We start from the raw sequence: 24,621 nt of genomic DNA, 5'->3' as shown, positions 1-24,621 counted from the left end.
CGAATATCACAGTTATTTTTAGGATTATTATTAACTTAACTTCTCTGTGCTTCATTTTCCTCAACTGTAAAAGGAAGATTAAATCCTTCCTACATAATCCATCAATCTAGACTGTAAACTCGTTGTGGGCAGGGAATGTGTCTGCTATATACTTTCCCAAGCACTTCGTACAGGGCTCTGCACAGAGTAAGCCCTCAATAAATACGATTGACTGACTTATTGAGCGCTCACTTTATGAAGAACAATGTACTAAGCGCTTAAACTGTGAGCCCCCATCTGAGAGAGGACTGTGACCAACCTGATCAATTTGTATCAATTTGTATACCAGCACTTAGAACAGTGCATGACATATAGTTAGGGCTTAACAAATACCATTAAAAAAAACCCAAACAAAAAAAAACTTGGGGGCCTCCCGCTCTGCCAGGCATTCTACAGTGGCCCTAGAATCCGGTTTTCCAAGCACAAGAACTATTGCAAAGTAGCTGTTTCATAGTTGGAGGCTTTAGCTCATTTTCTCAGTCTATTGAAGTCTTTTACAGGGAAACACTGCAGGCTCCGTTACCAAAGACAAGAAGGAATCATTCTGTTTTCAAAAGAATTCTTTTCACAGAGCACTTGTCAGTCAGTCAATCGTACTTAGTGAGCACTTACTGTGTGCAGAGCACTGTACTAAGCATTTGGGTGAGTACATTATAAGAATATAACAGGGAATGTGTCATTCCCTGCCCACAACGAGCTTACAGCCTAGAGTGGGAGATAGATATTACTATAAATAAATAAAATGACAGCTCTATATAAGAATATTGTGGGGCTGGGGCGGGGATGAATAAAGACAGCAGGTCAGAGTGACGCGGAAAGGAGTAGGAGAAACACTTCATTGGAAACTCCCTTCTGCATTGCCTCTGCATTTGGATCTGTGGCCTTTGGACATGGGATATTCATCTCACCCTCCACCCCAGAACGCTTATGTACATATCTTTTATTTAAATATTATAGACTATTCGCTTACATTAATGTCTGTCTCCTCCTCTAGACGTAAACTCGTTATGGACACGGAGCCTGTCCACTAATTCTGTTGTATTGTACTCTTCCAAGTGCTTAGTACAGTGGTCTGCACAGAGTACATGCTCAATAAATACCACTGATTGATTAATGGAAAAGGGAATTTTCTAGGAAGCTCTCTTTATAATTAAAAAGCCCCTTCTAAAATGCCTTCGCTCCCTCAAGCGGCCTGTGGATTATGGGTTTTTGGGAGAGGATTACCAGCCACTTCTGCCTTGGCTCCTCCCCATCCCTCATGCCAAAATTAGAGACAGAGAAATGTCCTGAGAGGAGATCCAACTGAGAGAAAGCAAATTGGACATGGAACATTTGTGCATTTCACGGTTTCAGTAAACTCTGGCCACCCTCCAGAGGGTGGTGCAAGAGAGTTTACTCACTCAGACACCGATGTTAAAGGCAGACAAAAGTTGACACCGATGTTAAAGGCAGACAAAAGTTATCGGCAATTCCACTCTAGTCGGGTGGAGGTTGATTAGAGTTGGAGTTCACTGCCCACACTATCAAAATGTTCTTTCCAAATTCAGCAGCCAGAATAATTCAGCTTCAGGTGAAATGTGTGCCTCACCCATCCACCCACCAAACTGCCTCTATTTTCAAATATTAAAAGCAAAGCCACAAGGCCCAAGTCCAAGAAGAAGGGGAAATGAAGAGGATTTGGGTTTTCCCTTGTCATTTCACCTGCTTTATAAGTGCTTACCTACAACCATTTCAAAACACAGCCTGCCAAAGTTCATTCCTAGTGCTGCTACTTGGAATTGTCTTAACGGAAAAGTCCTCATTTTTGATTAAAAAAAAGCCTAAACAGAAAATGTTTCTAGTTGCAGTGAGTTCATCTCCCCAGCCCATTTTCCTTAATAGTCCCATTCCGGGAAAGTTGGCTTAGGAAAAACTGCAGAAGTAATAGTACCCTATTAACATGCATTCACGTTCTTCAGAACCATTTCTGATGGTTTCATTTTCCTGGTTCTTGCCAAAGCCGTTTGCAGGGAATGCGTCTGCTTCTTGTTGCACTGTACCCTCCCAATCGCTTAGTAAAGTGCTTTCTACACAGTAAGTGCTCAAGAACTACGATTGAATGAATGAATCAAGCTCCGCAAGGTCTAAACGTTTTTGGGCTTCTCTTTTGTGGGGGTAGAAAACCACTGGGGACAATGAAAAGTTGGACTTTTATGGGAAAAGGGGCTGAGCAAGAATACAGAGGAGCAAGCCCAAAGGATGGTGTTTGGTGAGCCACTTGGCAGCCAGACAAGGTGGAAGAAGTCAAATGACCAGTTGCTCAGCATTTCTCTGCAACTGTGTGCTTGAAGTGGGAGGAGAAACTGTAATGAGGTTGACACACCAAGAGTCGGTAAAGAGTATATAAACTGTTAGATACCTCCCTCTAGGCACTACTGAAACTCTGTGTGAGTCGCTCCTTTCTGATGAATTGAACAAGAAGGATTTGATAACCGCCGCCTTACTGAAGTCACTAGGATGTAAGTATCATTTTCATTTCAACTGTTGTGAACCTCCATTCTCTTATGCCTTATTTCTTTGCAATTCTGTATTTCTTTTCTTGGAAAAAACACTGGTCTATTTTCTGTGGTAGGAAAAAACAGGGAAGCAAGAGATCAAGTACTGTTCAGTGTAACCTGGGAGCAGTGGAAATGTACTTACTGCCTTTTGCAAAAGCCTTTACAGCTAAACACATGTTTTTACTCACTGTTGATTTTTGCTTCTTAAAATTATCAGCTTCAGTTATGCCAGTTCTGTAACTGTTGATACACGCGGTGTGTTCCTAGTTGAGAATGTTCATGCTTTAGGCAGCAGAATTTTATTTGAGAACACTGAAAGTGTCTGGGTGCAAAATGTGTGACACCGGATGTAATGTGTGAGAGATGTAATACTGAATTGGCTTTCCAGTTTTGCATCTGAGTTCTACATGCTTCAGGTCCATTGTGAAATGGAGTTATCAAGTGAGTTTATGCAAAAGACAATCTCAATCCCTACAGCAGTTACTACTTGCAGTTGTTTTGCAGCACACTTGCCATGCGTCAATTATAATTCTGTATTAAATGTTCAATGCACTCCATGTAGTTGACTTAAGGGAAAACATAATTTTCACCAGAAGGCAGGAACGTCTGACGGTTTCTTTTCTATTTACAGCTTTGACTGTGAGCCAGTGAGACCCAAGCACACAGACGCCAAAACCGCCAAAAATTTAAAATATTAAGTAGGTAATGAATTAATCATTATTAACTGAAAGATGCATACTATCAATATGCAAATGCCATGCAAAACAGTTGGAACATGTGAATTTTAGAATGTTGTGTGTTTACAGTTGTTTGTAAGAATGTTCTCCAAGTCTTCCAAATGTGCCTCTTTTAGCTGTCGTTTAAAAGAGAATGTGAAAGCCAGTTTCTCTCCAACTTTGCAGGGTTTTAGGAGCATTTTAGAGAAACTGATTTTATTTAGTACAGTGAGAAGCTGTCTGATGAAAAGTGTGAGTCCCTGGAGGGCCCGGGATTGTGTCTGATTTCTGCCAGTGTATTTTTTCCCAGTGCTTTGCACACGGTAAACATTTTCTAAATATACCTGGCTTTTTCGGGAGTCAGCTCAATAGTAACAGAGAACCAATGATTGATCGGCTTTTTCTCATAATTGGTCACCTTGAGTGCTTTCTGACCTCAGCAGTAGGCAACCCCTACAGCAGTAGGGCATTCTACACAAAAGATATCTATTAGAAATTGTGTGCACTGACACCCTCACACAGCATCCCTAATATTGCAAGGCACTAATTAGAGCAGCAAAATGTTAGCACGTCACACAGATCCAACTACTCCAAGCTGGGTAATCAACCGAGTTACTAAATCCTTAAAACACTAAAATCCTTAATCTTCCATGAGCCCTGAGCTCTGGGAAACTGGAACTCCTAATCCATACCTCAAAGGAAGGTGGGAAATAGTACATCCTGAAAAAAGAACTGAAACAGAATCAGAGAAGCAGAGTGGTCTAGTGGTTAGAACAAAGGTCTGGGAGTCAGAAAGGACCTGGGTTCGAATCTCTTTCTAGACTGTAAACTTGTTGTGAGCCAGGAATGTGTCTGTTATATTGTACTCTCCCAAGTGCTTAGTACAGTGTTCTGCACACAGTAAATGCTGAGTAAATGCAATTAACTGACTGGCTCGGTCACTTATCTGCTGTGTGACCTTGAGAAAATCATTTAACTTTTCTGTGCTTCAGTTACCTCATCAGTAAAGTGGGGATTAAGACTGTGAACTCCACGTGGGACAGGGACTGTGTCCAATCTGATTAACTCATATGTACCCCAGCGCTTAGTACAGTACCTGGCAGTAAGCGCTTAACAAATAACATTTTTAAAAAATCATCAGAATTGAGTGCAGCCCTCTGAAACTGCTTTAGGAATATTTCTTCCATTTCTCACCTCATTTATAGGGTTTCTGCCTAATTTTGCTATAACATTATTGCTTCAGACCAACCCAGTGGTAGAAGGAAAGAGAAAACTTAGTTGGAATCTCTGAACAAAAAGTACTATGCTGTTCTTAAATTCAGTCAACCATGAAGACTTTTCATCCATATTATTTTCCAGTGTAGAGTTTTGTTTCCTTAACTAGTAGAGATTTCCTATCATTTTAACCTGCTCCTTTAAAAAAATTATCTGGAATTGAATCATGTTTTTAACTATTTGGAGGAGGGTTTTTGACTTCAGAACTTCAGCTCCTGATTTGAAAGTGAAAATATAGCCTCTGCTAGGTAGATGACCTGCTCCCTGGAGGAAAATGCTAATCTGCCCCATAGAAAGAGAATGTAAAGTTCCTCTTGATTTCAGCGAATGACTGAAGAATTCCCTTTGGTCATTCCTCCTGAATACCATAAGGGTCAACATACACTTGTCAACTGCAGCTGAGAAGCAGCATGGCCTAGTAGATAGAACATGAGCCCGGGAGCCAGAAAGACCTGGGTTCTAATTCTGAGTCTGCCACTGGTATGCTCTGTGACCTTAGGCAAGTCACTTAACTTCTCCGTTCTTCTTCTTCTTCTCCGTTACCTCATCTGTAAAATGGGAATTAAGACTGTGAGCCCCATGTGAGACATAGACTGTGTCCAACCTGATTAACTTGTAGCTACCCCAGTGCTTAGTACAATGCCTAGCTCATAGGAAGCTCTTATACCAAAAAAAAAACCCCAAAACAAACAAAAAAAACTACAGTTGACCACAAGATGGAGATGTTAACAATTCATTGCAAAAGATTTTGGCAGGCAGCAATTTCGGAGCCTCTGTTCTGAGGTGTAAAACTGGAGAAGCAGCTTCCAAGTGTGCTGACAATTTGCTAATGAAGAAAGCAAAAAGACAAACTGATTGGGTTGAGATTCCTTCATCCAAACACTTGGTAATTCACACACCTGCCTTAGGACTTAAGCACACAACTTTAAAGTTGTGAGCCACGAGAAGCAGTGTGGCTTAGTGGAAAGAGCATGGGCTTTGGAGTCAGGGCTCATGAGTTCGAATCCCAGCTCTGCCACTTGTCGGCTGTGTGACTGTGGGCAAGTCACTTAACTTCTCTGTGCCTCAGTTCCCTCATCTGTAAAATGGGGATTAAGACTGTGAGCCCCAGGTGGGACAACCTGATTCCCCTATGTCTACCCCAGTGCTTAGAACAGTGCTCGGCACATAGTAAGCGCTTAACAAATACCAACATTATTAAACACTGGTCCTTCCCCAAGAGTTTAGTACAATGCCCTGCTTGGAACAAGTGCTCAATAAATACTATTGCTTGATTCATTTTCCAACGACATGTGACTTTTGCAGATAAGTGATGAGAGGGGAAAACTTGACAACGGGATAGCTCACTCTGAGAAAATTGTAATCTCCTTTTTATCCACCTGCATTTTGCTACCCCTCAGATGACCAGAAAGCGCTACCAAGGCCTGACCTACAGGACGATCACTTTCTAGCAAAAGTTAGCAGGCTAGGAATACGTTGACACTCTGGCCCTCTTTCTGAATGTCCTTTCTGCCTCTATTTTACATTCCGTACTGCTCTTCAAAGCAAGAGCACTATCCTGCTGATTCACATATTGTTTACCCTTTATCGTCTGTGGAGGGGCAGGAAGGATGAATGGACATACTTTGAACAACACTTGTGAACCCCTCAGTAGTCCACTTTTGGCAGAAACTCTTGGAAGCAAACCTTTTAAGTCTGAGACACAACCCCAAGGCACTCATCTAAACTTGCCTCTTGTGGATATGCTGGAAGAACAGGTATGCATATTTTTTAATGCTGCCTTTCTCTGTGGGTGAATGGCAAGCCAGGATGGTGGAAAGGGATGCTTTGATTTTGAGTAATATCCAAAAAGCATCCCACCAAATTTTGATGAATTATATGGACATTAATTAATTTATCGAAAGTACGAGCGTGTTTCCTTGAAACCAATCAAGGTGAATGGGCAAGATGAGAAGTGATTTGATTTGGACAACAAAGAATTGCATTAATATCCTAAATGGGCCTTGGGCATGTTTTGGCAAGAATACTGAACTCCTTGTCCTGATTCCTGAAGTTGTTTCTGTTTCATTAAACCTTTCTCTCACATCATCGTCTCCTGCTGCATAACAGATGTACATTATGTTCTTTGACTTTTCTTCTCCCTCATCCTGTGAGGGTGCATGAATGAGTGGAGAGTTTAAAGTTGGCCACAGTTTGTTGGCATGATGTTCTAGTGGGCCTCAGTACTTGAGGTACTTCAGTACCTCAGTACTATCTAAGCTTTCTAGCTGCATTGGAAAGCTACCTTGAGAGGATAAAAATCAAGCCACTTTGAAGGTCATGGTGCTAAAATGATCCTGAGGAAAATGCTGCAGAGAATGTGTAATATTTATGCCAATCCTTAAAAGACTGACTGTGTAAAAAGTGATTGCTACATAGACAGAGTCAAGAAAAGTCACTTAGGTCACACTGGCTTCCTCGTTTCCCAGGCAGCAATGACCTCATCTCAGAGTTGACAATAGAGGCAGCAGATAGATTAAATTTAGATTAAACTTCAGCAGAAATAATTAATAATTCATCTTTGAAAATGTGTGTTGAATTTCCTTGTCACATTCTGGTTGGGTAGTGGATGTAGGCTAGGGAGTCTAGGTATTCCCTCATCTATGGTTAATTTTTAACCCAGTTCCTAATGAAATCTCTGAAACATCCATGGAGAAATCCTAATGATAACAATAATTAATCATGCTTAGTAGGTGTACAGAACCGCACTAAGCACTAGGGTAGATAGAAGATGATCAGGTTGGAAACAGTCCCTGTCCCACTTGGCGCTCTCTAATAAAAGTCCCACTCTGTAATGAGAAAGTTATGAGACTCAGTCCAGAACAGCCCTACTTAATAGAAGAAACAACATCACTTGGAATTCCCCAGAAGACCTCCTCCTAGGAATTTTAGCCACAATAGCCTAAAACTGTGGGTGACTCAATTAATCGATGACATTCAGTTAGCACCTACTGAAGACTAGGCTCTGTACTAAATGCTTAGGTCCACACAACTAAAACAAAACAAAACATATTCCCTGCCCTCAAGGAGCATACAATCCAATGGACGAGACAGACAAAAGTTATTTACGGAGTGAAAGCAGAAGAAAGTTCTGGAAAAAGCAGGAAACAGTACAGACACATTGGCACAAGACCCCTGAACAAATAACTGAATGTACAGCTAGCATTATAGATTATATTAAAAAATTGAAAGATACATATATTCACAAGTACTTAGGGACAGGAATAAAGTAATGGCTCGTGATTTCATTCAATTAGCCTGCTCTGGAGGAAGGGTTCCTTAAACAAGCATAAAAGGCTATTCTGGTTTGGCAAGAGGGGTTGCTCTGGTGACAGAAAAATGTTTATGAAGTTGGAACCTTTGCTCTTAAAATTCTATTTTCTTTCTATGCAATGGGGTTCAGAAGAGCCAGCTTACTAATTATGTATGAGTTCAAATGCCTTCTCATAACATCTGTGCCCCAAAAGTGCAGTTTTATGGAAAAGTGTATTCAGTCCAGAGGAACCCCAGGGCTGCTGAATGTTATTTCAATAAATCAATATAGGCTTGGCCTAGAATTTATGAAATCATGAATAGCTTATCCTTTTTATAAATGATTAATGTCGCCATTGTTCAAATGGGGCAATCTCTCGAACATGCCGAGATGTCAGTTATTTTGTCACTTTCACATTAAAAGTGTCAACACTCTGCTTGACTTGGGGGTGAGAAATATGGGGCAGCTCCTTAAATATTTCAATATTTTTAATTGATAAGAAGTGAATGTCTTATCTAGAAACAGAAATCTAGAATGTCTTCTCTAAGAACTGCTCCCAGCCTGGATAGGAAGGCGACTCTAATGAACTGATTTGCCCTTATATAACTATGATTGTGCTCTTTGGAGTCCTGAAAATTTTTTTTTCCTTTCCCATCCTCCTCTCCATTCCCCTCAGACATCTGGATCATTTCAGAAGGCAGGGCAGGTTTATATAATACCCACAGATGGTCAGTATTAACAGTAATGAGCATTGGTGGAAGCCCCATTGAATGCAGAACTAATAGCCCCCTCTTTCGAACTTCTTATATGATTATTTGGGAAAGCCACATGGGATTGGGTAACTTGGTTTCTCAAATGTCTTATTATAAAGCAGGCACGGGGGAGATTGTTTTATTTAGGGAGATCAAACCAAATAAAAGGACTTTGAATGCCTTTACTGTTAATGTTATTAAAGCACATTATTAGTATGATATTTCCCACTCTGCTGGTGGCGGGACAGTACCTTTTTGGTCTGGGATTGCCAGGGCATTTTCCACACTTTACCAATGAAAGAAGCAGTGCACTTTTTCACTGTCTCTCCCCCTGATGCCACATATACATAAGAACCTAATCAATGTGCAGTGCGATTATCTGATTTTGCAAGTTGGCACTTTGGGTTTCAAGGCTGGTAACATATCTCCTTTCTTCAAGGAGCCAGACCTCAAAGCCATGGAGGGCACTTCAGTTGTCAAAATGGACAGCGATGAAGAAAAGTGCTCCCCTTGCAGGGCTGGAAGAGGCTTCCCCAGAGCTATTGGCTATGTCATGGGAGATATGAAGGAGTTTGCCAACTGGCTTAAAGGTACATGCCCCTTTTTTAAAGAAACATTCTTGGAATATCTTCGGTAAAAAGAACCGTATCTTGCTAGGGTAGCTCCTTTAGACTTTGTTTAGCTGCTGGATATCACCCAGGAGAGGAATGGCATCTCTGGTGATGCATTCTTTCTGAGCCATCTTAATAAGACTCTTCTCTCTGTGCTTTTGCTTTTTTTCAGACAAACATGTAGTGCTACAGTTCGTTGACTGGGTTCTGCGGGGAGCATCCCAAGTGGTGTTTGTCAATAACCCCATCAGTGGGATTATTATTTTAATTGGACTCTTGATACAGAATCCCTGGTGGGCCCTCACAGGCTTCATAGCGACTGTGGTCTCCACCCTCACAGCCCTTTTGCTGAGCCAAGACAGGTAGGATTTGTTGTGTTTCTTCACTGAAAATCAGTTCGGTCACTGCCTCCTTCAAGAGAGGGCAAACACCTTGTTTATTTTTAGGATTTAAGTGTGAACAAGGAACTCTTTGCTCCATTCTACTGCTGTTCCTGGTTCTCATCTCTCCAACAATTTTCTCCTTCAACAGAATCTAGCCTAACCTCTTCTCCAGCTATTTTTAGAAACAGTAATGATTCCTGGGAATTGCCTTTTTTTTCCTCCACCTGCTCTCAGTTGCAAGTCCACTATAAAATATTTCCAACCATCTATTCTGAAACTTTGAAGGATTTATTTTAACTCGCCGTCTTTTCCTTCACCTTCCTTCTCCCTTGAATCTAGTTTAAATTAATTCCTGAAGCCATGTTGTGTCTCTTCACTGAGAATCAAACCAATCTCTGCAGGCTTGTGTTGGGTTTTTTTTTAAACAACCAATAATATGTTTGTTTTAGTGCTTCAGGATTTGCTATTGAGTTTTTCTCCTACTCAGTTCTATGTTTTGCATTCCCTCTCCCTAATCTTCCCTCTAAAAAAGTCACTGTGCTAAGGGTTGTCTTTTTTGTTTATGCTTTTGTTTTTGTTTATGATCTTGTTTAAGAACTTTGTAACTGGAGGAAGTAGTAAAACATACCCTGTTTTGGAAGAAGGTCCTTTATCCTAAATAGGAACTAAACAATCTAAACCTGCTTCCCATTCTATTTGTATAAATGGTATTGTTTAATCAGCAGAGAGTCTCAGAACCTTTAAAGTGCTCTCTGGCAAAGTAAATTCCTGCTAATTCTCCTCCCATCCCCCTTCAAAATCTACCCCTCCACCTGCACCTCTGACCCCATCTCTTCACACCTGATAAAAACCCTTTTCCCCTCCCTGATTGCCATCTTCAACTTCTTGCTCTCCAATAACTCCTCCACCTTTAAACATGCCCACATATCCTCTAATCTTACAAAACCCTCTCTTACCCCACCACTCTCCCCTCCATTTATTGCCCCATCTCTCCTAGTATTCCTTCCAAACTCCTCAAACTAGTTATTTAGACTTGTTACCTCCACTTCCTCTCCTCAGCTCCCTGAAATTCCAGCTTCCAGTCCCTCTGTTCTACTGAAACTGCTCTAAGGTCACCATTAGCGCCCCCGCCCCCACCCCCCGCTTTGCTAAATCCAGTGGATTCTACCCCATCCAAATCCTCCTGGATCTCTCAGCCACCTTTTCCTGGAAACACTAGCTAATATTGGTTTCACTGACACTGTCCTCTCTTGCCTGGATCATTCATTCAAATATATTTATTGAGCACTTACTATGTGCAGAGCACTGTACTAAGCACTTGGGAGAATACAACAATAAACAGACATATTCCCTGCCCACAATGAGCTGGCAGTCTAGAGAGGGGGCACAGACAATAGTGAACTGGTTGCTCCTTCTCAGTCTCTTTCTCAGGTTTTTCATTCTCTTCTCATCTGCTACGGGTGTGCCTCCAGGTTCAGATCTGGGTCCCCTTCTATTCTCCATCTCAACCTACTCCTTTGGAGAACTCATTCACTCCCACAGTTCCAACTACCACCTCTAAGCAGATGACTCAAATCTACATCTACCTCCAACCTCTCCCTTTCTCTCAAATCTCACATTTCCCCCTACCTTCAAGACATCTCCACTTGGATATCCTGCTGGCACCTCAAATTCTTCATGCCCAAAACTGAATTCCCTATCCTCCCACCACCTTTTCCATCACAGTAGACAACACTATCATCTTCCTAGTCTTCACAGGCCACAATCTTGGGGTTTTCCTTGACTCATTCCTCCTTCGGTCCACATATTCAGTCATTCACCAGATCCTATTTTCTGTTAATGTTATTTACAGAATCTTCCCTCTCTAATCCCTGAGGACAGCATGCAAGTACTTGTCATCCCATTTTGAGGGTTCCATCAGTCTCCTCGCTGAACCTCCCTGCCTCCAGCTTCTCTCCATCTAGTCCATACACCATCCTGTCCCCTGCCCGTATCATTTTTCTAAAAACTAATTCTGCAAATACCCTCAATTAATTGACTGATATACACAGAGTCCCAAAACACATCAACATACTGTGTTTTCCCTACCAGGGGTGCAATAGCGGCAGGACTTCACGGATATAATGCTATCCTGGTTGGATTGCTCATGGCTGTCTTCTCAACCAAGGGAGACTATTACTGGTGGCTTTTATTTCCTGTGATTATTATGTCCATGACATGGTAAGTCATGCTTGTCTCATGGAAAAAAATGTATTTTGCATTTAGATGTCAGTACCTCTCTTCCTGAGATAACAATAATACCGATAACAATAATGACCTTAATATATATTGTTAAGCACTTACTATGAGCCACACACTGTACTAAGTCCTGGGCTAAATTAAAGATAATCAGGTCCTAAATGGGGCTCACCATCTAAGTAGGAAGGAGAACTGGTATTGAATCCCTATTTTGCAGATATCACTCTAATTCGTGTAGAATATCATTTTATTCCCCAATTTACTTTTGGATAAAATATCATATATTTAGGTGGAGGTTTTTTAAATATGTATTATGAATAATTTCCCAATCTCAAAGAACCTAATAATCTGTTAACCCTAACCTCCCTAGAGAGAGTAAAGCTTTGTGTTTTAAGGATGTCATTACTGGCCATTTGGTTTACTGTGCACACGGCAGAACTTCCCACACATAAACCGGAATCTAAAGAGTCTAGAGTCTAAAGGGGAGAGAGAACAGCTATTTAATCTCCATTTTGCAGAAGAGGAAAATGAAGCACAGAGACATGACTTGTTCAAGATCACTCAGCAGATAAATGGCAGATTGGAATTAGAATTTTGATTCCCTGATTCCTAGGCCCATGTTCTTTCCACTAGTCCACATTGCTTCTCTAATGGTAAATTACAACCCAACATCCCACAGAAATGGGGGTTCTCACATCCAGCTCCTATCTATGGGGGGCACACATGGAGTCCTTGTCCCTCTGCCCCCTTGGCTTTACTGAGACCGCTCTCCCCTCTGAGGTCCCCAATGTGACCCACTTACCAAACTCCTCACTCAACTCCCGCTGATCCTTCCTCGACCTCTCACTGGCCTGTGTGCGACCCTGTTGAGGGCTCCCTTCTCCGGGGAACTTCCCAGTCTTGGTTTTACCGACCCCCGCCCTCTCCTGGTTGTCCCTTGTCAGTCATGGGTTCTAATTCCAGCTCCGCCACGTGTCTGCTATGTGACCTTGGGCAAGTCACTTCACTTCCCTTTGACTCAGTTTTCTTAACTGTAAAATGAGCTTCATGAGGTACCTTTTTACTTATTTAACTTTTAACTTTTACTTGCTCTGGAATTTAGAACAGTTCTGATATATAGTAAGTGCTTAACAAATAACAAATTAAAAAAAGATCAATAGAAAAGTGAGCTATGGCAGTTCCTGATCTTGAAGCTATGGTGGCAGTTGAGGCTTTTTTTGTTGGTGTTGTTAAATGCTTACTCTGTGTCACCCCATTCCAAGCCCTGGGGTGACAATCAGGTCATCACAGTCCCTAATCAGGTCAGACACAGTCCCTCTCCCACATGGACTCACAGTCTAAGTAGGAGGGAGTAGGTATTAATACCCATTTTGCAGATGAGATAACTGAGGCACAGAGAAGTTACGTGACTTGCCCAAGGTCACGCAGCAGGCTTCTCTTGGAAGCCCCCTCCTGCCAAGCACTACTGCCCCCGACAGAGCAAGCAGTGAAACTGCAGAGCCTTGTTCCCTGACCAGCTGGATTCAATCCTCAAGGCAAGCAGGAGGTCATGCTTGGCAAGTGGCCAAAGGCTATTCTGTGTCTCAGCCTGTCCCCTTCCTTTCTGGTCTCATGTCCTCAAAATTCACTAATGCCATAATCTTCCTCACAGAACCAAGTCTCCATGCCATATTCATTTCCATCTGCAGGGCTGATCTTACAACATTAAGTAGTGACACCTGCTTATATCGGAAGAGTGTACTGATTGCAAACTGAAAAGAAAATTTCCAGAAAGTAGGAAGAATTTGGACTTGCACCTTAAAATAATCAGTGACTATCTTTTGAAATCCCAGATTGTTTGTTAGTGTATCCCTTATGGCCTGGGTTTCCTTGACCTAAAATTCTTGTGGCTTGCTTTTGAATTTCTAAGTTGACTGTAAAAGGGTCCATTCCTTTACCCTCACCTAGCATGCCAGAACAAGAGAAGTTGTTTCACGTGGAAAAACCAAAACGACAAGCATGAATTTTCCAAGACTATTTCCTAAAATAGGGGACTGTTTCAATGCATCTAAATGGGTTGAATAATTCACAATCTTTTTTATCATCTCTCTTTCTTTCCAGTCCAATTTTTTCAAGTGCTTTGGGTTCAGTCTTCAGTAAATGGGATCTTCCCGTCTTCACCCTGCCTTTCAACATGGCCATAACCCTGTATTTGGCTGCCACTGGGCAATACAATCCTTTTTTTCCTATTGCCTCCTTTAAGCCTGTATCATCAGTGCCCAATGTTACATGGAGTGAAATTGACGTGCCCCAGGTAAGTCTCTTTTATTCCTTACAAAAATGCTGCCCTCCAAGTACCAAATGCAAGCAATGGTATTTACTGACAACCTACTTGAGTGCTTGCCACTGCATTCAGCACTTGGGAAATCAATCAATCAGTGGCAGTTATTGAGTGCTCACTCTGTGCAGAGCACTGCACTAGGCACTTGGAAGAATACAATATAACAGAGTTGATAGATGCATTCTCTGCCCACAATGAGCTTAATGATCTAGAGGGAAAGGTTTAACAGCAACAAGGCACGTGTTCCTTGCAGTTTTTTATTACACTTCAGTGGGGGGTGACTGATAAAAAGTGTTCACAGGGGGTTCAAAGCCAGAGGAAAAATTTCCCCCATCTGTAATCTATTTTAATATCTGTTGCCCCCTGAGGACTGCAACTTCCATCAGTCAATTGTATTTCTTGAGCGCTTACTGTGTGCAGAGCACTGTACTAAACGCTTGGGAGAGTAGAGTATAACAGACACATTCTCTGCCCACAATGGGCTTACAGTCCAGAGAAGGAGACAGGGATCCCATGTGGACAGGGATTGCACCTACCAACTTTGTTGTACTTTCTCAAGCTCTTAGCACGGTGCTCTGCACACTGTAAGTGCTCAGTAAATACCACTGAATGAATAGGAAGAGGTACAAATAAAAATATCCTGGCAAACCAGCTGAACAAATAGCTGAACCTGAGACCAGCCTGAGCATTGCCCACTTCCTGCCATTTTATAGAGACACTAGCAATTGGTCAAGTAGAACTTTTGTTCTCCTGTACATCACTAGGCATCAAAGCAGTATTCTATGCTTACTCCTATCCCCTTTTTTTAAAGCTTGTATAGAGCCATTATGGCGAGGTAGCACCCTTTGAAGTTACTAATAGCTTCAAAGGATGCTAATTAGTAATAAGTGGCTCTTCTGTGGATGGACATAATGAGAATTTGATCCTTATGAAGTACATGTTTTCACCCTTTTATCAAGAACTTTATTCTGGATACACACACCACACGCATACACCACGATTTTTGGTATAAACTCCTAGATGTGACAGTGATACTCACTAAATTCCCCAACTCATTTTATTATCACTGGTCAGGCACGCTTTGGATAGGTTTTGGGAATGAAATTTTTCAGCAATCATGTTCTTATGTAGGGAGGCAACATGGCCTAGGGGAAAAAGCACAGGCCTAGGAATCAGAGGACCTGGGTTCTAGCCCCAGCTCTGCCAATTGCTTGCTGAGTGACCTTGGGCAAGTCACAACTTCTGTGTCTCAGTTACCTCATCTGTAAAATGGGGATTCAATCCTATGACCTCTTTCTTACTATGAGCCCTTTGTGGGACAGAGACTGTCCGACTTGATTGATCAAATTTTAGTTTCTTTAGATTAGTAAGAATAGTAATAATGATGATGGTATTTGTTAAGTGCATACTAAGTGTCAAGCACTGTTCTAAGCACTGGGGTAGATGCAAGGTAATCATGTTGTTCACAGTCCCTGTTCCACATGGGGCTCACAGTCTTAATCCCCATTTTACATATGAAATAACTGAGGCGCAGAGGAGTGAAGTGACTTGTCCAAGGTCACACAGCAGACAAGTGATAGAGTGATTATTAAAACTCAGTTCCTTCTGACTCCCAGGCCCTTGCTCTATCCATTTCCACTAGGCCATACTGCTCTCCTAATTGAGAGTAATCTATCAACTGGAGGCTTTGCTTTGAATGAAGTAAATCACATTTCATCTTTGGTGTAAGTTCAGATGAGAACAAAAGGGTGAAACTATTTGGAGAGCTCCATTAGCAAAGACCACATAAATAGGATGAAGTCAATGTGGGAAGTCAAACCGGACAGTTTAGCCCCCTCTCCCCACCCTTTGCCCAGAAACTGGTCTGCCAGCTCCAGATCGGACTACCAGACTGAATTGGGGTCTGGCCTAATTGACAGTGGTCCTAATCTGTCCCCAGGCTGGAGAAGTCTTAAGAAGTTTAATTCCTCCAGACTGTAAACTCCTTGTGGGCAGCAAACAGGTCTATCTACTCTGCCGTGTTGTATTCTCTCAACTGCTTGATATGCTGCTCTGCACACAGTAAACACTCAAATACAACTGACGGATTGTTTCAGGATTTCCTTAAGGATTTAAATTTGCTTGCCAGAGAGCCCATTTCAGATTACTTTTCTAGCCCCTTTCTTGACCCCCCAGCACCAAGTAGAGTTCACCCCTTCCAAGATCTGCTGCCCTCATTTGAAATGACTTGGTCCTCTGCTCCAAGGCTTTAGACTATAAGCTCTTGCAAAGCAGAGCCCAGGTTTTTTGTGGGTTTTTGTTTGGATAAACATGCTTGGACCACTGTGGACAATCAAAGGAGAAAATGAGTGAATAGTGATGGGCAAAATGTATCTGATGAGGAACTGTACTGATGTAGGCTAGTGAATAAAAGATTGAAAGGTGACAGTTCTCAGATAGATGAAAAGTCTGTAAATGAGAGTGAGGACTGCTGGGACCAGAACAAGTGGCAGTAACTTCTTTTATGAAATTTGAGTTGAGCAGTTTCTGTTGATCATTTAGTAACATGGCTCTCTGAGATGGTTCCAATTTTTTTGAATCTAGGGTAACCAATTGATCAATGGGATCTATCAAATGCTGTCTCTCACTTCAGAGGCTATAATAAAGTAGACAACTCTTGACCTCAAGGAGTTTATAATCTAGCAGGGGAAATGGGCGCTAAAATACATTACAGATAGCAATAAAGGTTAAAGATGTATGTGTTATCGTGGAAGGCATAATTCACTCTTGGTGGGCTCTAGAAAGTCAGATGACATTTTGTTCAGATTGTACAGGAAGAGAAAAATCATATAGCTGGAATCAGTCAGTGCACTGGATTTGTGAAGGGGTGAAAGCAATCATCTAATATTTCAGTGGATTTTTTTTAATAAAAGAAAAGGTAGATTGGCATAATCTGGTGAAATGTCAATGCTGCCAGAATTGAGGTTTAGTTAGGGATGTTTATTTGGGAAGCAGCATGGTCTAGTGAATAGAGCATAATCTGGGAGTCAGAAGGACCTGGGTTCTAATCCCAGCTCTGCTACTTTTCTGCTGTGTGACTGTGGGCAAGTCACTTAATTCTTTGTGCTTCAGTTACCTCAGCTATAAAATGGGACTGTGAGTCCCATGTGGGATGGGGACTGTGTCCAACCCAATTTGCTTGTTTTCACTCCAGTGCTTTGTAGAGTGCCTGGAACATAGTAAGGGCTTAACAAATGTCATAATTATTATTATTATTATTTTATGTTTGGAAACAAATGGAAAGGTATGGAAAGATGAATAATCAGGCTTGTAGATAATTTCAAAATCTCTACCAGCCTACAAACATCCTCACTAGCCAGGCTCACTCTCACTGAAGCTACTTTTGCATCCTCAGCAGGGCTACATAGTAATAGTAATAATAATGTTGGTATTTGTTAAACACTTACTATGTGCAGAGCACTGTTCTAAGCGCTTGGGTAGATACAGGGTAATCAGGTTGTCCCACATGAGGCTCACAGTCTTCATCCCCATTTTACAGATGAGGTAACTGAGGCACAGAGAAGTTAAGTGACTTGCCCACAGTCACACAGCTGACAAGTGGCAGAGCAGGGATTCAAACCCATGACCTCTGACTCCCAAGCCCAGGCTCTTTTCACTGACCCACACTGCTTCTCTAACACATTCTACATCAAACACACATTCCCATCACCTCCAAACACATCCTCAGGGTGGAACTTTACAAAATGTGTTATAAATACTTCTTTCTATTTAGGAATTAGCAAACACTATAGTGCAAAACCAGCTTTCCTTTACCTCCCTGGGATTCTTCAAGAGGATTAAACTGTTTTTTTAATCAGCTCAGTCAGATTTTCTCAGCTGGTACGGCTGGATGGACACATGATTAGGTTACACAGCTGGAGTTAGCAGTTGAGCTTTGTTTGCCTCCTGTGGCATCAAGAGTAGTGTGGCATGCTTCTCCGCTAGGTTGAAAGATTCCAGACAGAAGTTAGACAGACCTTACTGGAAAGAAAAACTTAAGGAAACTTAAAATTCTTTCTTCTGATTCATTTTTGGTGCAGCAGTCAATGATACTGAACACACTTTATGCAGAGCACCGAGTTAAATGCCTGGGAGAGTGCAAGGCAATAAAGTTAGTGGACACAATTCCTGCCCACAAGGAGCTTCATTCATTCAATCGTATTTATTCAGTGCTCATTGTGTGCAGAGCACTGTACTAAAAGCTTCCAGACTAGAGGAATTTTTTTAAAAAATGGCATCTATTAAAAGTGCTTATTATGTACTAGGCACAGTACCAAGCACTAGGATAGATACAAACTAATTAGGTTGGACACAGTCCCTGTCTCACATGGGGCTCACAGTCTTAATCCCCATTTTACAGATGAGGCAAGTGAGGCAGAGAAATTAAGGGACTTGCTCAAGGTAGTATAGCAGACAGGTGGAACCAGGATTTAAACCCAGGTGGTTCTGAGTCCTAGGCTGCACTACTTCTCAGTTCAGATTTCTAAATGCCCTATTGTAAATATCAAGCCTTTAATCAACATTTGGGCAGAATGATAGATTGTGTTGTTTATTAATTTTGCAGCTCCTAAAATCCATCCCTGTTGGAGTGGGTCAAATCTATGGATGTGACAATCCTTGGTCAGGAGGGATTTTTCTGGCAGCTATGCTTTTCTCTTCTCCACTTGTTTGCTTGCACGCTGCAATTGGTTCGGCACTCGGCATACTGGCAGGTACGTTTGATTTTCATTCACGACTTCATTGTTTAGGAACATCCATAAAGAGTACGGCCCAGTCAAAAACGTGTGTGTGTGTGTGTGTGTGTCTGTGTGTGTGTGTGAGTCAGTCAACTATATTTAATGAGCATTTATGGTGTGCAGAGCACTGTACTAAGTGCTGGAGAGAGTACAATACAACAATAAACAGACATTCTCTCCCCACACCAAGCTTACAGTCTTGAGGGGGAGACAGACAATAATAGAAATAAATTACAGATATTTACACAAGTGTTGTAGGCAGGGAGGGAGAATGAATAAAGGGATTGAGTCAGGGTGATGCAGAAGGGAGCGTGTGTGTGCGTGTGGCGGGGGAGGCCATGTGTCTCAAAACACCCAGGTTCTAACTTTGTTTCAAAACGGCTCACCCTTCTGGTCTTTTCTGCTTAATAGGACTGAGTCTTTCGGTTCCATTCAGACTCATCTACTTTGGCCTGTGGGGTTTCAACAGCTCTCTGGCTTGCATTGCCATCGGAGGAATGTTCTATGCCCTCACCTGGCAGACCCACCTTCTGTCCCTATTTGGTGGTATGTATCCTTTGATTTACCGATCGGTGCGGATTACTTTGGAATCAAAAAACAATAATAATGTTGGTATTTGTTAAGGGCTTACTATGTGCCGAGCACTGTTCTAAGCGCTGGGGTAGACATAGGGGAATCAGGTTGTCCCACGTGGGGCTCACAGTCTTAATCCCCATTTTACAGATGAGGGAACTGAGGCACAGAGAAGTTAAGTGACTTGCCCACAGTCACACAGCTGACAAGTGGCAGAGCTGGGATTCGAACTCATGAGCCCTGACTCCAAAGCCCGTGCTCTTTCCACTGAGCCACGCTGCTTCTCAAGCCTATGCTTGTCCATCATGGACAAAAAAACAGGCGCAATTTGCTCTGATTCCTGTCATTCTCCCTCTCAATTTAATCACCAAAACCCTCGCAGAATTTTGAATTAATAGTAAGCCAGGTATTGGGTGAATAAGCTGCTTTCTAGGTATAAGCTATTAATCAATCAATGGTACTTTTGTTGAGCACTTCCTGTGTGCAGAGCACTGTATTAAGTGCTTGGGAGAGTACAGTCCAGAGTAGGTAGACACGTTCCCCACCCACAACGAGCTTACAGTCTAGAGGGGGAGACAGACATCAATATAAATAAATGTTCTGGCTATGTAAATAATTATTCCTGTGGAGCTGAGGGTGGGGTGAACACCAAATGTCCAAAAGGCTCTGACCCAAGCACATAGATGACACAAAAAGGAGAAGAAGCCGGGGGAAAAGGGCTTAGTCAAGGAAAGCCTCTTGGACAAGTTGTGACCTTTACCCAAGCTACATCTACAGCTATTTTACTATTTTGTAAATTACTGCTGCTGCACACTAGCCAGAACCCAAGAAGGCAGATAGCTTCAATATGCCCCCAAAGTACCTTCACCCATGGAGAAGCTAACTCACCCAATCAGCTCCTTTTGTCTATGATCCAGACAAGCTGTGTGGTCTAGTCAATAGATCATGGGTCTGGGAGTGAGAAGGACCTGATTTTAATTCCAGCTCTACCACTTATTTACTGTGTGACCCTGGGTAAGTCACAAATTCTGTGCTTCAGCTATTTCATCTGAAAAATGGGGATTTTTGAGAGAATGGTGTAACCAATCTAGGTTTTCCTGTATACCTAGTATACATCACAGTCTTCATAAGGGTATATAGGCCCTTGGAGAAATGGCTCAGAATCTCTGGAGGGTATTATTCACATTTACTCTGCTATTTCTTTGCCCTTTTATGGAATGTGACTTCTCTCTCCAACCTTAATCTGTCATTTAATTCTGGCAGGTATTTACTGCCTTCCCACATCTGTTTAGAAAGCTGAAGACTGTATTTTCCCTATGGTCACACTGAGAATCAGGGGTAACCCTTGAATTAGGACTAACTATCCCTTACTAAATCATTCCTGGCACCACTGAGTCAAGCCAAAACAGTGTCAGTGCTATTCTTAGTTCTGTTCCTGGTTTTGGCACTAACTCATGATTCATTCATTCAGTCATATTTATTGAACACTTACTGTGTGCAGAGCACTGTACTAACAGCTTGAAAATAAATTCAGCAATAAAGAGAGACGATCCCTACCCACACCGGATTTACAGCGTAGAAGACTTACATAGACGAGCAGACATCAATATAAATAGAATTATAGGTATATACACTTCAAAACAGGTAAACAGGCAATATTATAAATAAATAGAATTATAGATATGTGCATGTGGATAGCCATCAATTAATATTGGAGCACCCCCAATATTAGATCCTAAACTGGGATTCTGCATGGTCCCCAAAGACGTTGTGATGTGATGATGTGTGACACTGTGCCCTCGGCATTTCTGGCTCCAGATGTCCTTGGAAAGTAATAATAATAATAATAATGTTGGTATTTAAGTGCTTACTATGTGCAGAGCACTGTTCTAAGTGCAGGGGTAGATACAGGGTAATCAAGTTGTCCCACTTGAGGCTCACAGTTAATCCCAATTTTACACATGAGGGAACTGAGCCACAGAGAAGTGAAGTGACTTGCCCACAGTCCCACAGCTGACAAGTGGCAGAGCTGTAATCAAAGTAGTCTAAGTAGTAATAGAGTACAGTGCTCTGTAGTCAGTAAGCGCTCAGTAAATACGGTTGAATGAAATATGACTGAATGAATAGTCCAAATGGGGCATTAGAACTGCAATTCCCAGGAAAGCTTGAGGCAGCTATGTGGCATCGCAAATATTTATTGGCAGCTGCCACTACCTACATATCCCCATTAGAGTAGCCAGCTGTCCTGTATTATGCCAAACAGTCAGGTTTTTAGCTGGTTGGTCCCCTGTCTAGTTCCAATAGGCTCTGTTGTTTCCGGGATTTTATTTCGGTGCTGAGACTCCCTCTGCCCTGGCTCCTGCATCTCTGACGCTAAACCAGATTTTCCGCAGCCCTGGGAGGAAGAGACAGGCTCTGAAGCAGAGCTGGGGGTTCAAGGATCCCCCAGGGAAATGCTGTCAGAGCACACGTCTTCAGCATATAAGTGCAACATGAACAGTGCTCAGTGCACAGTAAGCACTTCACAAATACCATGATTATTATCTCAGTTGTAATGCATGCTTCACACAGCATTTGTGATTTTCATGGGTGCCTTCTGGGCTGGCATAGACGAGCTGTGTGTGGCCACCCAGTTCCCCACTGCAGAAGCAGCTTGGCATAGCGGATAGAGCACAGGCCTTGGAGTCAGAAGGTTAAGGGATCTAATCCCGGCTCTGCCACCTGTCTGCTGCGTGAGCTTGGGAAAGTGACTTTACTTCTCCGTGCCTCAGTTCCCTCACCTGTAAAATGGGAATGGAGACTCTGAGAGCCCCATATGGGACTCAGATTTGCTTGTATGTACCACCGCACTTAGTACAGTGCCTGGCACATAGTAAGCACTTAACAAATGACATTATTATTGTTATTATGGCCACTACCACTTTGACCCCAGGGCATGAACTCTCAGCTCTAGGCCTAGTCTTGGTGAATCAATCATATTTATTGAACGCTTACTGTGTGCTGAGCACTGTACTGAGTACTTGGGAGAATACAGTATAACAGTATAACAGACACATTCGCTGTCCACAACAGAGTTGGTACATCCATTCCCTGTCCCCAATGAGTTTACAGTCTAGAGAACTGACTGACATCTTTACAACAGCTCTGAGTCTACATAAGGCCCACTTTCAAGATGCAAATGGTCTAATGCATTGATTAGATTGTCTAATGCATTAGACAAGATGGCCAAGCTCAAATTCACCAGTATATATGCACAAGAATGGCAGGCTAAACCAGAGAATTGAAGTGGCATTCCAATGTTACCAGTCTGGCTTTAAATCAGGAAAACCTTTTGGAAGAGCTGGGTTTTTGTGTGTTTGGCAGAGGGGAAAGGGATAGCTATTCTTGCGGGGAGGAGTCAAGTAGAGCTCATTCTCAAAGGTGGGAAAGAGAAGCTAAGGCTTGTATGTAGGAGGTGGCTATGTTTGCCAGACTAGAAAGAAGGACTTAGCTTCAGATGTGGCAAGTGATTCACAAATGTGAATTAAGTTGGATGCTCATGTTCTATGCCAGAGAGGCACATTTACTCTTTCAAGCAAAAAAATAAATAGGAAAGAAGTCTAGTTTCAGACTCCACTTATTGCCAACCTGACAATTTCTGGGGAAGTTTAAAGGGCAGAGCATGCAATCTGATTCATGTCAACTTCCAGTTGACACTCACTTTATTATTTAGACTTTATTATTCTATCAGGACAAACTGTAAACATGCACTGCCTCTCCTTTTATTGGCTGAGTTTTCCAGATAATTCCAATGTTATTTTATTGACGTGACCCTTGCCCCTGATTTTTAGATGAAAGGCACAGCTAAGCGAAGGCCAGACTAACAAGTCCCAAAATGGTCACTGTTTTTAGGGAAGAGAAGGGAGGTGTTTTCCCAGTTGTGGTTTAGCCACTGGAAAAGCCTTTTTTAATTCAAGGAAATATGGCATGGCTCCTCCATCCAGGTAATTCTCAACCCTGGCATTATAGTGTCTTTGTTCCTTGGTTAGGATCAGATTGGGTAAGGGAAGGTTTGGATCCAGTTCTCATGCTACAACTCCACAGACAAAGCAAAGAGGAGCACTGACCATTTCCAATCAATTTCATCAACCAGGAAGTTCAGGTGAACAGTGAGCCCCACCCAATCCTTCCTCAGAATATTTCTTCCTCAAACAGTAGGGATCTGGGGAGCAAAACTGCGCAGTGTGTAGTAACTGCCCTAACTCTCCCACTGGGCTTTGCCTGTAGAATTACAGTGCAAGGGGGAATCAATATTGATCCTTACCACCAGAGGGGAAAAGGGTGCTGGAGGTGAAAAAATAAAATTTCATTTTGCCCATCTTGTCCATTTAGGAGTATAAATTCTAGCATTCAAGACCTGGGTGTCTACAAAGCTCTAATTGAATTGGAGATTTTGTATTTATGTGGTTAACCATTTCTACTCTGGCAGTAACCAAATCAGCTGTAGTGGATAGAGCCCGGGCCTGGGATTCAGAAGGTCACGGGTTCTAATCCTGGCTCCGCCTCTTGTCTGTGTGACCTTGGGCACATCACTTCTCTGGGCCTCAGTTACCTCATCTGTAAAATGGGGATTGAGACTTTGAGCCCCACGTGAGACAGGGATTATGTCCAACCCATATCCACCTTGTATCCACCCTAGCGCTTAGTACAGTGCCTAGCATATACTAAATGCTTAACAAACACCATCGTCATCATCAACGGACCAAAAAGGCCCCAAAATAGCATCTGTGGAGCCTGTATTATTCTGATTACATGCGGACAAGGAACAAATTAATTGGATAATTTGACAGATTTCCAATTTATTTTGCCTGGGCAGGCATGACCTTAGAGTAAACAATATTCACAAATATTCTTTGAAAATTAACATCAGTTTTTCATCAGATTTTTTTAAAGATTTGCCTTGTGAAAATTCTTTAAGAATCCCCATATTAATCCAGCTCATACAAATGAAAGATTATTTGATTCTTGGCTGTGAATGTACCAGGCCGAGACCTATGATAGCAGATATTCACAGAAAAGCAAATTGTTACAAGGCAAGCTACCACAAACTTGGAGTGAAACCAGAGACAAA

At 42.1% G+C, this 24,621-nt stretch overlaps 1 protein-coding gene across 3 annotated transcripts in view; it reads left to right on the top strand.

Annotated features, from left to right (window-relative positions):
* The first annotated feature begins 2,209 nt into the window (after positions 1–2,209).
* SLC14A1 (solute carrier family 14 member 1 (Kidd blood group)) overlaps positions 2,210–24,621 on the top strand; it is a 30,628-nt gene continuing 8,216 nt past the window's right edge. The window contains exons 1-9 of one of the 3 annotated variants that reach the window (XM_016228483.3): positions 2,210–2,537; positions 3,208–3,274; positions 6,167–6,324; positions 9,051–9,201; positions 9,395–9,584; positions 11,697–11,825; positions 13,944–14,136; positions 18,767–18,914; positions 19,350–19,484. In XM_016228483.3, coding sequence (XP_016083969.1) covers positions 6,178–6,324; positions 9,051–9,201; positions 9,395–9,584; positions 11,697–11,825; positions 13,944–14,136; positions 18,767–18,914; positions 19,350–19,484 — 1,093 coding nt within the window. In that variant the 5' untranslated portion in view covers positions 2,210–2,537; positions 3,208–3,274; positions 6,167–6,177. Of the gene's footprint in view, positions 2,538–3,207; positions 3,279–6,166; positions 6,325–9,050; positions 9,202–9,394; positions 9,585–11,696; positions 11,826–13,943; positions 14,137–18,766; positions 18,915–19,349; positions 19,485–24,621 lie in introns of all 3 variants that reach the window. The other 2 variants (XM_007672687.4, XM_016228484.3) reach the window with 2 other exon arrangements.

Source organism: Ornithorhynchus anatinus, chromosome 3 (assembly GCF_004115215.2).
Source record: "Ornithorhynchus anatinus isolate Pmale09 chromosome 3, mOrnAna1.pri.v4, whole genome shotgun sequence".
NCBI classification, from domain to species: domain Eukaryota; kingdom Metazoa; phylum Chordata; class Mammalia; order Monotremata; family Ornithorhynchidae; genus Ornithorhynchus; species Ornithorhynchus anatinus.
Note: the sequence above shows the minus strand (reverse complement) of the source record. Positions and strands in the feature narration are given on the sequence as shown.